Source organism: Blennius ocellaris, assembly GCF_963422515.1.
Source record: "Blennius ocellaris genome assembly, chromosome: 19".
Classification (NCBI taxonomy): domain Eukaryota; kingdom Metazoa; phylum Chordata; class Actinopteri; order Blenniiformes; family Blenniidae; genus Blennius; species Blennius ocellaris.
The window spans coordinates 18,970,380-18,984,497 of NC_137668.1; the positions used below are offsets into that span (position 1 = coordinate 18,970,380).

Consider the following 14,118-nt stretch of genomic DNA (forward strand, 5'->3'; position numbering starts at 1 on the left):
CCTAAATGCACAAGTATGGACCTGTATATAGAATATTTAATTTCTCTATTTGCATCAACACAAAAGATGAGGAGAAAGTGATTCTGCGTCTCGGCATTTCCTTCAGAGTCGGAGGCTGCATTGCGCCTCACAGGGAGAAATTCATGAAAACAAAGGTGTTGTGGCATTTTGAGAAGGGTTCAAAGTCAGAATTTCGGCAGACGTACCGTGGCACCCGGAGCTGTTCCAAAGGAGGCGGCGCTTTGCTTGCAACACAGCCACAGAGATCTCTGAAGGATTACACAGCTGACTGTCAACGGGGGGTACAGAGCTCAGGCTTAAGGAACCAGAGGATTAGAGTACAAGGGCTCTGAGTCTCGTGTCCAACTTACGATAAGACAGCAACACGGTACATCAACTACCACGTATGAACCGTTCACACTGCGAGTGCAGAGCTGTGGGGGTCACCCCCACCACTTTATTTACTCCCTTCGGATGTCTTGATCACAAGCTGTGGGAAACAACAGAGGAATAATGCATCGCCTGTCTTTGTAAATATCTGCTCAAAGCAATTATCAATGCAGTAAAGTACAGGGAAGGGCCAAGCACCTCTTGTCCTCAATAATTCCTTTATAGATGTCTTTAAATCATTAATGGTCGCAGCTTTGCACCGCTGATGAATGGCTTCAATTTAGAGGAAATCATGAATTTAATTAATTAAAGTAATTAGAGGCAGTACTCGTCCATACACACTGAGACCTTTTGGCCCGAGGATCTCTGAAGGCTTTTGTCTTAATCACGGCAGGGATGTCAAATAAAAGACAAGAGAGCTGGAGGACAGCTGGAGGTGTGACAATCGCGAGGCCTGGCTCACTCCCACCGCACAGCGAAGGGCCAAAGGAGCAGTCCGAGGGCTCATTACAAGCACAGAGGATGTAATGTCAACCCAAGGCCACAGCTCCTGGATTTACTACTCACCAGTTCTATACCCAGCTGTCATAGTTCCTGTCTAATTCATGAGAGCCCAGATCAAGGATGGGAGAGTCATTTGAGTCTCTACATGAAAAAGGGCATTCAAGTTTAGGGAAAGTTGGTTTGAATTATATTAAACCATGGAGGTTTCGGGTCATCTGTGCTACCTTTCACTGTGAGTTATAAACACATTCACACACACTATCTACTACAGCTCAATAAAACAAACTCTGCTTCGCCATGTATTTTCACATGGTTCTTAATGTTTCATTTTTTATTGACATGCTTAAAGACATTTAAACGCAATTATATGAGAATTACTTAGGAATACATCATTTTAAATTATTTTTACTTAAGGATACATTAGAGGCAGACACAAATATTAGAAATAACCCTGAAATGAACAAAGCCCAGTAAAACATCAATATAACCCGAGTGCTGAAACATGTAATAGAATTTACATATATACATATATAGTGTAAAAAAAAGTGAATACACGTGATAAATATAGACTTTATCACAATGCAGCTGCACAGTTTTTGATTGCACATAATACATTGGGCATTGAACACATCTCTGCAGGTGTCTAGTAAGTTTCTGTGCAAAACTCGGTCTTTCTCTCACAGTTGCAAATGGATGTGGACTGAACTCAATACACAATAATCTTTGCTCATCCCAAACAGCAGGGAGCAGGTGTGAATGTGCATGAATATAATCAACTTAATCAGCAGTGGCAGCTTTGAATACTCATGAAGATGCTGTTTAAAGGCTGATTGTTGTGATGTATGTATGTATGTAGGAGATCCTTAATTATTCTCTATCAGTTAAGCTTTATTGGAGACGCCGCTTGAGTTAAAAACATATGAATTGGTATTGATGAAGAACATTATACTGTTATATCCTGTCACATTTGTTAAATCATAGTGAATGTCCGAGCACAGATGCATATTGCACTTGACGTTTTGCATGCTGCTTTGTATAGGCACCAGCCTGAAGAATACCTGTCTGTGACTCGCATTAAGCACGCCACATTTATTTTCATTACTGGCAGATGACAGTTGCTCACCTACGATGCAGAATTGATGGGGAAACCTGTTTTGTACACAGCTGTGGAGAATAAATAAAAAACGTGCAGATCTGATCCATCACGTCAACAAAGATGGACAAACACTGGAGGGACGGTGACAGGCCAAATTGAGTAGCAGATGACAGCCTGCTGGAGCAGAATGAATCTGTTCACATATCGGGATGTTTCTTTCAGAGGTTTGGCTCTCATCCGGTTGGTTTTGCCTTTCACGCTGACATTATTGTGAGACCAGGATGTTTATTTGACTATCAGGACAGCTTGTAGAAAATCCCCTAAAAGCGATGCCCCGTACAAGACCATATTGAATGTTAATTTACACCCTCGTCCACTGCACCTCCTGCGAAACAATTTTAACTATGAGCCAGCATTAGAGATTCAGACGTCACCTGAGTTCTCTTTCATACAGTCATCTTTTGACCTTGGCGTTTTAAACTACCTGTAATATAACCTGTCATGACTAAGAGGTGATGATATAATCTTGACGTCCTTCTCCAACCAGCCTGGTCATAACTTCTGCAGCTTCAAGCTTTTTTTTTCGCCTTCTATTATACTGTTCACATCCAGGGCCAGAGCCTGTTAATTCTGCTTTATGGCCAGAATGGAGGACTCTAATCTTCAATTTCCATGATCACTTCATTTTGTAAAAGCCTGTTAAAATACATCTCATGTAAGAAAGGGAGATTTTTATGAGGATGTTTGCCGCAAAGTAAAATATCGCCAACTTAGAGACAGCACTTTCTGTCAAATGCGACAATACAGGCCCGCACAGTGCCAGGAATGTATAGCCTAGCTATTAAAGTGAAATATTCAAGCATCTACCAGCTATTCATTTGACAGACTGGAAAAGCTGCGCTCTTGCAGAATGGTGTTTTTATTTCAAGGTTATTTTAACAATGCCTACTGTTGATGATTTCACTGCTACCAATTGTGAGAGACTGCTGTAGGCGTCAGCTTTAAGACCAACACTGACGCACAGTCTAACAGCGGAAAATAGCCGGAGCCATAATGATTGTTTGTTGTAATTAAAAAATTGATTAAAAGGTTTTTCCTCCCTAATATCAGATGGATATCAATAATCTGCCCTAAAATTGCTTTGCCCGAGAAAAAAAATGTGTCCCTGGTAAATGAAGCTCAGTTGGAACAACAAGGTTCGTTTATACTGTAATGAATGACCTATTGAAATTGATTGGCACTGATTGTCGCTGATTATGTTTTCTCTGTGAAATCTTCAAACACTCTCTTGCCGTACCTCTGCCTCGGAGGAAGTGTGAGAGAGGACAAAACAGCGTCGCATGCAGAAACAACAGTTGTCAGCAGAGTTCACAGTTTGAGATTGAAAACAAATTTCCTCCTCGTAGGCATGAAGGACATTAAAAGTATACAAAATCTGGCTTTAAAGTTTGGGTTTTCTGGCACTTTTGTGTTGAGTGCATTGTGCTGTAACTATAGCAACAACTAACAATGATCTACTGAGCCACAGTCTTTACATTTTATAAATGTGTACTGAGATTGATTGTCTTCTTTTTCCTAAACAAACAATATTGACCGGCTTGACCCAATATCTTACAGCCAGCTGATGATGTTGCATTGGCAAATAACTGTTATTATTACAAACAGATGTGCCCATCATATAATACTAATGCATGAAATTGGACTTGTGGTTGTGCAGATTTTCAATTAAGTAAATAATTACTTTGTTTATTTAATGCAGACGGTACAGCTAAACATGCAACATAAGGACAGGCAATATAACAGATGTAATGTACAATATATTGCATGCTGAGCTGGAGCGAATTTGCAGCACATTTCTGTGATTAGACTTCAAATTCTATTGGTGATAAAGCAAATTGATAGAACTCAAAGAATGTGTATTTATTTAATGGTTGTGGTGCATTGTCGGTGTTCCAGCGTTATTCTTACACATTATTTGACCTGTTAGTGGCTTTGTGCATTGGTCCCGACTGACGTTGCTTCTTAGCTTTATTGCTGACGGGTCAACTCGGTGGGAAACTGCCTTCAAGGTGACAATTTAACTGTGGCCTTATTCACACAGGCTAACAATTAGCATTCCAAATAGAGACATTCTTGGCGGTAGTGTCAACTTATTTTAGTTCAAGGTCCAAGTTCAACCCAAACGACCTGCAGAATGATATACATACAAGAGCTGTATAAACAAGCATGGAGAAGTTGACGTTCAGTTAAATATTGTGTCACAAAATATAGAACCTAGGTAACAAGCTTTAAGATGCATAAGGTAAATGTCAACAATATTATTAATGTTGCATCTTCATATAAAACCGTATGAAAAGTTCAAAAATCTCTTCTTCGGAAAGACCCGAATTCCTCTCTGCAAAGCTGTTATTAAAAGCCTGCTGCTTCCCCTGGCACACAATCCCTACAGCTCTTAGCCTGCATGCATTCATAAACTCTCCCTCACAGTATGGCTCTGACGGTGATGCCACTTTATTAGCTATATCGTAGTTAGCGTTCACTCATCTCTTGGCTCTGGTCTCAGTGTTGGATTGTGTCTCACCAAACCGGTGTGATCATTTATTAAAAAAAAACAAAAAAACAAACAAAACCTATGCTACTTTATTGAATCAAAAGCTCTGTATTTCTTTGTTTGCTTGTTTTTTCTCCACTGTCAACGTGCGGGCCAGTTTAGATCTTCAAGCCTTCTGTTGATATCCCTCGTTACATATGATAAGCCTGGATATGAGAATGAAGAACTAAACTCTGATCTTCTCAAATGTGTTTAAGTGAATGTTTTTGCCCAGCAGAGTTTACAAATAGAAGTGAACAGAGAGAAACACACCCTGAGTAGTTAATTTAAGATTTAGGGGCAGAGTAACTCTTAACAGTTCATTAATAATTATTTATCGACAAAGAACAAGATACTCTCTTTAGTGGCTGATCTAGTTATGGGCCTCTCGGTGCCAAGGGAAACCATAATTTGGCCTAAACACACTTTGAATGGATAAACCAAAGGCAATTTTAATGAAAGTGCACTTTTTTTTTTTTTTTTAAAGCATTTTATTTTGTATTTCTTTCTTTTACAGAGTTGCAGAGGAATCTACAAATCTACAATAAGTAGTTTGATGTGGGATTTCTTTTTTCAGGTTCAGGTTCATTTATTGTTTCAGATGCATCTTCATTTATATCAAAAGTTAACTCAAGGCCTAGTTTGTCCTAGCTGAACAGGAAACCTTGCTTTAGTGGCTTTTCTTCTTTTCACTTTACTAGAAGCAGAGTAATGCCTTTATTCAGTGAGAAGACACCACAGCGAGTGTCTTACTGTGCACCAACACTAGAATTTGACAGAGCGTCGTAAACAAACAACACTTTCAATGTTTGTGCTACAAGGCTGCAGTCCCGCCTCTCGCCTTCAGATATCATTTGGTTTTCATAGTTTCAATTTCCCTTCTGCAGAGCAGCGTCTTTTCCACAAGCAGTTTGTGGACCCTAAATCTGTGACTGGATGGGTGACCATCTGTGTGCTGTAACAGCCTTTTTAACAAATTAAAAGTTGTATTTTTTTTTCTTACAGAAAGAAATACGGGGAAAACAAAATGTTTCTGACTTTTTTTTTTTTTTCTGAAACTTTCTTTTTTAAATCGTTCGATCCATAGATATTTATTAGTGGCTCATTAGTAGAACAAAAGCTACAGTGGTGACATTGCTGAAGGACAGATACAAAATCTGTGACTTTTCTAAAACCCAAACAGAGATGCATTGTAATTCAGCTGTACTGTTTTTTTTTTTTTTTTATTCTAGGGTGAAGTGCTCCTTTAACATGCACAGATGGGCTGCAGAACCCATTTGGCTGGTGAATTAGAATCAACAGACTGAAGTTACCAGAAAAGAGGCTGCTAACTGATCTGCGTGATTCAAATGGAAACAATGGAAACAGAATGATTTGTAAAAGCTCGGTGTTCCACTGTAATCCCTCTGTAGTGAACGATGGCAACAAGCAAAAGTGTTGTTTGTTTAGCTGTGTTTTGAGACCAGGAGCCAGAACACGGCACATGTCAAATCTTTTCGCTTTTGTTTAAGGTTTCTGTGAAAAGAAGGAGAAGAAAAAAAAGCTGCTTCAAAGTCACTCAAGACATTTTGTATAAAAATGAAATAAATTCAAGTAAACAGCAGGACTATGACAGGACTCAGACTGATGACTAATGATATTATTTAGTGCCTCAGAAGTTACATTTTTATTGCTTTTTTTCCCCTCATTTCCCATCTCCTTTCAAGAGGCATTGGTCACACGCGCCGCTGATATGATGACTGTTTCCACATTTAGCTCTGTTTGACTTGGCATGTGGATGTTGTCTTGGAAACTAATGAATGGCTGTCTGCCCACAGGAACCATGGTAGTGCAAGTGGCAGCCACAGATGCAGATGACCCAACGTATGGGAACAGTGCCAGGGTGGTCTACAGCATCGTTCATGGACAGCCGTACTTCTCAGTAGAGCCAAAAACAGGTAAGCACAGACAGATTTGTTCATTTCATCCCACCGGTTGTACAAATGTGACACAACATTGTCCACATAACCCTGGTGGAGCAGATTTAGTTTCGAGTTTTTAAAATATAAATAGTTTTGTTTTTTTTCCCATTGTCTAGTAATTAAAGTGTTCTCTACCAATTTGTTGTACCCTTGCACTGTTTTGACATTGTGAGGTTTTTTTTGGAAAACATTATGATGATGAGTTTTTGACATTGCAAAACCAGAAGCATGATAACCACATGCTTACATGGCAGCAACAACAATACCTTTATATTTTTTTTTTTACATAAAATCATCAAACATTGTTAATGCAGTGTGTCTCAGATACATTAAATCAATATCCTAAAAGTTAGTAAATGTGCACTTTCTATCAAAAATGTAGTAATTTTTCGCCATATGTCTGCTCAAGAGAACCTTTAAGTCATATGTTCTTATTTTCTTATGTGTTTGTCATTAAACAGTTCAAACCTTAGGGCTCAAACATCCCTGAGATCTCATGTTTTTCTGTTTTTTTTGGTTTGTCTTGTTTTTTTTTTTTTGCCAATGCATTTCTCATGACAACTTGCAATCAATACTCCACATCAAGGTTTATTTTGATCCCCGCCTGAACAAGAGGCTAATGTCACATTCTTCTTGAGATCTTCAAGAACCTTTCCTTTATATATTATTATATCAAGCATGCAGCATGGGTTTGACCTTAAAAGAATAAACCGTCTGTAGAGATAAACAGCAGAAAAGAGAGGCTGCTGAGGCCGAGTTGTTTTTGGACTTTAGTCAAAGGATGTTGGAGATGAAGCTGGTCAGGGGTGGATGAGGATGACGAGAGAAGATTCATGGATGTATTAGAAGAGGCAAAACACAAAATGCGCTGACCCTTGAAGAGAGCAGCCTGAAAATATAAACAACAGCTTGAGGATCAAGCCATCAGTGCATTTCCTGGTAGCGAAAAACAGTGGAGCAGAGAGAGATCAACACTCCAAATCACATCCTATCTTTATTATGTAAAGATTAGAAGAAAACAGAAATTCTCATTCAGTTCATGTCATGGACTGAACCAAAAACAGAGCATGACACGGTTTCACAAGTCATGCTTGTCATAAATGTGATTTGAAACATAACGTTCAACAATCATTCATAGCTTCACTAATCACCGGGAAGCTAACATTTGTATTTAAAGTATTTCTTTGGTACAGCATATTGAGTTGCACTGAAGTGTATTGGAAGTGTATTAAACTGGCCTTTCATTCTGTTACTGATTCTGGAGCCTCAGTGCCGATGCATTATTGACACTCTCTGGAACAAAGGTGGCAGGATTCAAATTAGAAAAGTGTTAAAAGTCTGAGAAGAAGGCTAAGAGAGCCAGAGAGATAAAATGTGAGGTAGGTTGTTGACTTGGGGGGGCACTTTATCCTGAGAAAGTACAGCGGCAGTCCTCACTACATCTTCATAGCTGGCTCATTAGCCACTGCCCTGCCGAGGCTCGGCAACTTCGAGTAAAGCACTCTTGCAAGAAAACAGAAAAATATAGGCCATCCCATAATATTAGGCTTCATCCTCTGCTTTGAAAGCAACACATACACACTCGCAAGGACTTTATGAATGTACTTCTGATTCATGAACTGGTGAAAGCCCCTGCAATGCAGGGATTTATGCCGCTTATTTTTCACGCCCAGGCGGACACAGAAATAAGAGGGATGCTCGACAAAACAAACTCCACCGTGACCTGCGAAGGTTCATTGTGAACATCCATTGAGCTTAACCAGCAGAAGAAAATGGGACAGGCGAGGGAAGTTAATGTATAGCTCAACAGATTAGATAACCAGATTGTGTTGGCGTTATGGAGATGGTTTCTGTGAAACAAGGCATGTGAAAATCAAATTTCATTAACACATTCATCCGCAAAGCCTGCGATCTACCACTGAATTACTGTGTTGTTTTTCCACTTTCTGCAGACCTTTGACTAATGAAGCCTCCTGCTGTAGCTTTCATTAGTCAGGATTTCCATGTTGCCATGTTTTGGGGTGAATATTTACATGTTTCATACACTCTGAATGGAGAAAAAAAAAGGTTCCTCATTGATACTCCAGCAGGTCCACTGGGATTCTCTGAGTCTGAATCTAATCACGTTGCTCTGAAGCTAAAACTTCTGTGAGCTAATTAATGTGTTAAAATGCTGTGATCACCTTCTCTATGATCAGTTTGTGTTGGAGCTTCTGGCATTTATTCTTCAGTGTTTTTCTCAGGGCCTCCAGTGTAGATTGTGGATCCATAGATGGTGGCGGATCAGATCCTTTATGTCTCTTTAAGCAATAGCTCCTGTCTTGAACAAACTCTTCCAAATGTAGTCGGCTCTGATTTTAATTTAACACTGACTGCTTTCTGTTTGCAGATATAATCCATCATGCAAATGCATTTTTTTCTTTTTTTTTTTGTAATAAAAAAAAATCCCGATCATAATGTTTCATTTAGTTTTTAATAATATCTGTTATGCACCCAGTGTCTTGACCGCTGCATTTCTTAGACTTGAACTTTTGGCATATTTTGGCTCTATGGGCCCAATTTACTACAATCATTCATTAATCATGCAAATTTGCATACTCATGTGTATACAGTGTGCTTTTAGTTAATTTGTGTTTTGTGGGTGATGGACTAAACAGGATGCCGTGGTCGTCATCTCCTGCAAACCGGAGCATTTAAATGAGTGTTTTGCATGTTTTAGGCCTCTGCTAGAAAGTTATCAAACACAATGAAGCATTACTGCAAATGACTCTGAACGTGGGGAAAACAATTAAAAACCCAATAAGGTAGGTGATCCATCATGAAGTCAAAGCTGAGGAAGGATAAAAGTAAAAAAAGAGATTTAAAAACAATTGCAAGACGAAGACAAAGGACTACAGAAAATACAATATATATTAATAAAGTCCTCAAATAAAAGTTGTGAGGAGCCAGATGAGGAAAAGTAGCAATAAGAGCTGCATCTCTGCTCAAGGCTGCACCGAATAGATGTTATTTTGTGTGTTTTTCAACACAATCTTCAATGCGCCCGGATAGCAGATGAGCTTTCAGGTGTGCAGGCATGAATTTCGGTTTACATACATTTATCTTTTCAATAAATCCCACCCATACTCTAGCTGAATTTAACAACAACATATAAACTCCCACAGATCAGCAATTGGTATCTATGGATAGAGTTTCATGTTGGAGCCACGTTATTACTCCTGCACCTCCTTTTCTGATATAAAACAACTTGCGGTGACTACAAAATGTCTGAAATGAAGAGGATCGACTCCCTATAAAAACATACTGGCCTCATTTAAATGAATAAAAACCCAGCTGTTCTAACTTTCAAGTGAATTGATGCAACCGGAATGTAAGAAACACGATCATATTCCATTTCAGCTCAACGGTGGTCTTTTAAAGAATATAATATTAAAAAGTGAAGACATTAGAGGGGCTATTAACTATTCTGCCTCGGGCATTCATTAAACCTGCATTAATTGATTTTTATAGCCGATTAGTGGCCGCACAGTAAGCTGCAAACACATCATATGCATACATATTTCCACCTTTGTTTGCTAAATTCTCCACATTGTACGCCAACCTGTTCTTAGCAAGGTAGTCATCCCGAACTCTTGATGAAAATAGCTTGCTCTTTATGTGATAAATCCTAAGAAATTGTCCCATTTTATTGCTAAAAATATCTCTGTGTTCAATGAGCAAGTACAGTAAGCAACATGCAGTTTTTTTCCAGCTGTGCCATATTAACACATCAATGATTGCAGTGATTTTGTAGGTGTTTGTGCATACATAACACACGTTCAGTGCCCTATGGGGGGGGGGGGGGGGGTGTTGGTCACTTACAAAGCTGCAGTGAGGAATATCTGCCGAGTGAGTTTCAGGTTTTAGCCTGACAAGTCGCTTAGTGCAGCTTTAAAGTTAAAACCTAAAGTACACAGATAAATCCCACATTGGTTCTCTTTTTGTTGAACGATGGCTGGTTTATTAACCTATCACACACACACACACACACACACACACACACACACACACACACACACACACACACACACACACACACACAGACACACACACAAAAATGTCCATCCAGATACAGGCTTTTGGGCCTCTGCCAGCAGCACGGCTCTCTGCTGCCGATCCCCGTCTGACCACGACTGATTACACTTGGCTCTCTTTCCATGCACGTAGAAGGTGATTGGATCTCGTTGTTATGAGATGCAATATCGGTGTCAGAATCGAATAGCATGAGTGGCCGTTGGAGAGGTGCGACTCCATGTGGGACTGGATTCAGGCAAGCGTGAAGATTTGTTCTCTTGTTTTACTGGAATAACCTTAATAACAACCAAACGCAAAAAGATGACATATAGAACAGTTACTTGTGCGCCAGGGGGGAAGTTCTGCACTCTTTTACAGCACCATTGTTAGTGCCTGCAAGTCTCTGTTGGTTTAATTGAAGTTTCTGGACTATTTTCTTAGAATCCCCCCCTATTATTGCTCTCTGAAAAAGTGTTAGACACAACTGTAATTGAGAGAAATATTAAGAAATGTTCTCTTGGTTACCTTCTTCTTCATCTTCATTTAGTTATCTTTCAGGAAGAGGTGCTTTGGGGAAATAAAAATTGATGCTGCAAAAAAAAAAAATGCTCTGCTGGTTCTCTCCAGAAACCACTCATGTCGTGTGACCAAGCCCTGAGCGCTGTAGTACCTTTTGTATTTATTGTGCCCATTAGGATTTTTTCTTTTTTATCAGAATCTCTGCTGCTGCTGTTAAGCCAATATTTGTGGACAATAGCAACGACGAGTCGTACAACAGATGAAACTGGTAATTCAGATAATGTTTGCTACTTCTTTTCTGAAGGAGAAGAAGTGGAAAAAAAAAACGTCTAAGATTCTGACAAAAAAAATAGGCCTCATTCATCACCTCGTGCCCAGTAGAAATTTCTAAAACTGGCACAGGACTAATGAAAATGTGACCACTCGCCTCTGGCTCTTCAACGATCTTTAACAAAGTTTGTGAGAACACTTCCACTCATCGATGACTCTTGAATGAGATTTCATGAGACCAATACCAATTAGTGCGAGAGCCGACATTTACTTAAGTGATGTTCAAACAGCATGTCCACCCCATAAAGTCCCCATTATTCTCATATCATGTTTTTTTTTAGACCCTCTGCTCAATGGCTGCAGCTCACACATCCACAGCCTCAGCTGACAATTTTCATTAAGCTAAGTGGATTCTTTAAATCCCAAGGTTGATATTTCCCAAGCTTTAATGGGTTATGATTACTTAATTTAAGTGGCCTGTGTTCTTCCACAGTCACTTGTCTAGCTGACCAGAATTCCATCCACATCTGAGCAGGTCTGCACAGGCTACAAATCACATGCCTCACATGCTAAAAAGCAACCCCGACAGTGGATGAGACGAGACAGAGAGAAGTCGTCAAATGCCAGTCTCCCTATGTTTTGTCTTTTATATTGAGCTGTCGGTTTCTTAAGGCGTTTGTCATGGCTTTTGCTGATCTTAGGAGTGACAGTCCCCTCACATGAACACATTGACATTTATTTACATCTTTGTTTTGCCTGACTTTATACCTCCCCCCAAAAAATAGATTTTTTTTTGTGTTTTAAACTGTTTTTATGTCAAAGCTATCACTAACACAGTATCAAAGAAGATTCTTACAGCAGTTAGCTTACCTGTTTGAGTATGTCTATGTAACGTATAGCTGAACTCACTTCCAATCAGCTCATCAAAACACAGTCACCTTGTCTTGTTTGTAAAAAAAAATTGCATATGTTATAAGCAATACAGATTTACCTTGTATGTTCTATAATATTTAATAAACTTAATAATTAATAAAATTATCATTTCCATCACGGCCTCGGCTGACGGTAAATTCAACTTCGCTCCGACAGGTGTGAAGTGCTGTGCTCCACTTCTGTACGGGCTGGCTGTGGAAGAGACCACATTGTTTGTGTTAACTGTTAGTTTTTAACATATTGTCAATACCATGCATCTTGCAGAGTGCACTCAAGGGGTGAGACAGTGGCTTTCAGACAGCAGCACAGGATTGAGTGTTGTGGGATGAGCTCTGTGCTTTTGTCTTTGTAAGTTACTAATTAGTCCCATTTGCAGCACACGCCTGGGCCATAGCAGAGGGTGACTTTGACAAAGTGCCTGGGCTGAAATACACTCTGAGCTCCACGCCGCAATACTGCCCTAGCGATTAAGTGGCAGAGGGCTAATGGTCAGGGGGGGGGGGGGGGGTGACCTGGTGTTAGGTGGGTAGCATCCTGACTCTTTCGACTAACAAGTCACTTTACTCTGATTCTTAATCCCAAATTGAATCTACAAGGTGCCCTTGGGAGAAACGCTTAATCCCAAATAGCTCCAATAACGTCCAAGCAGCATATAATGTCGACCAAATACATAAGTTGGCATTCCTAAAGGTGCTTGGTGACGACGGCATTTTGTAATATGTAGTGATTGATGGCTTGTAGTTTAGTTTGAAGGTGAAGCTGAAATGGTAACGCTGTTAAGGAGCGTGTTCTAATTGATGGCAGGCTCAAGGAGCTTGGAACAGCTGCCCGCAGCTCAGTACACCTTGGCTATATGGCAAGTCCTTTAGAGACAATTATCCGTGCACATTAACACAGCTCAGCATGCGTGCATGCTCACTAACTTCAATAGCTGGAATAACAAGAGAGGGAAATGCCAGGTGTGGGAATGGGAGGATTAATTACCTTCTGATGGAGGGGGAGGAGAGTATTTAGGATGTGACATGGCATGCCTTTCAAGATGACATGAGTCTGACTATGACACGCACACAGGTGACTAAGCTTTGTCTCTTCTCGGACTAAGAATCTAATTAAAGTAAAATCGCTCAAATGAAAAGGAAAAGGCCATGTCCAATGCGTGCGCGCTCGGTAGCGCCGTGTCTGACACCGAGGTCAGAGGAAGAGGTACCCACTGTGATCAGTCTGTGATTAAGATATTAACATGGACTTTTCCAGACCGCGTGTGCTTTTCTCTCTCTATTTCTTTGACTTTGTGGCTTTGCACGGGCTTCTTGGTGTTGCAGCGGCTGCACTGAATCAAGAGCATTACAGCTGAAGGCGAGATATAAATCTGGCTGCCTCCTGCTGTTCAAGCAGCTAATATAGAGACAGAGGTGCAATCTTTTTTTCTTTTCTTTTCTTTTTTTTTTTTTAATTCCAATAACAAACAATACACAGATTTGATTGTGTGCACAAACAAGCACATTTCCTTTCAGCTTAGCGGTGCAGATGAATGGACCCTGGACCTTGTAACACAATGCACGTAATGATTTATTTTTGAAACACCCTGATCCTTTACACGATCACATCATGTGGTCGTCTCACACTCGCGGAACCCCCCGCGTCGCGATAGTGACCCGTGATGAGAGCATGATGCTTGAATGTCGCTCGGTAATAAACTACCTGGGCAGCAGGTCTTATTCCCTGTTTGTATGGCCTGCTTTTGTGTTACGGGATCTATTCCTTGTAAGTGGGTAGCCTGAGGCTTCAGCAAATCACATACT

At 40.1% G+C, this 14,118-nt stretch overlaps 1 protein-coding gene across 1 annotated transcript in view; it reads left to right on the forward strand.

Moving 5' to 3' along the window:
- Positions 1-14,118, forward strand: part of LOC308144232 (cadherin-7-like) — a gene marked incomplete at both ends in the record, with an annotated part of 103,339 nt that overhangs the window by 46,370 nt on the left and 42,851 nt on the right. The window contains one exon of the mRNA XM_080515290.1: positions 6,398-6,517. Coding sequence (XP_080371416.1) covers positions 6,398-6,517 — 120 coding nt within the window. The remainder of the gene's footprint in view (positions 1-6,397; positions 6,518-14,118) is intronic.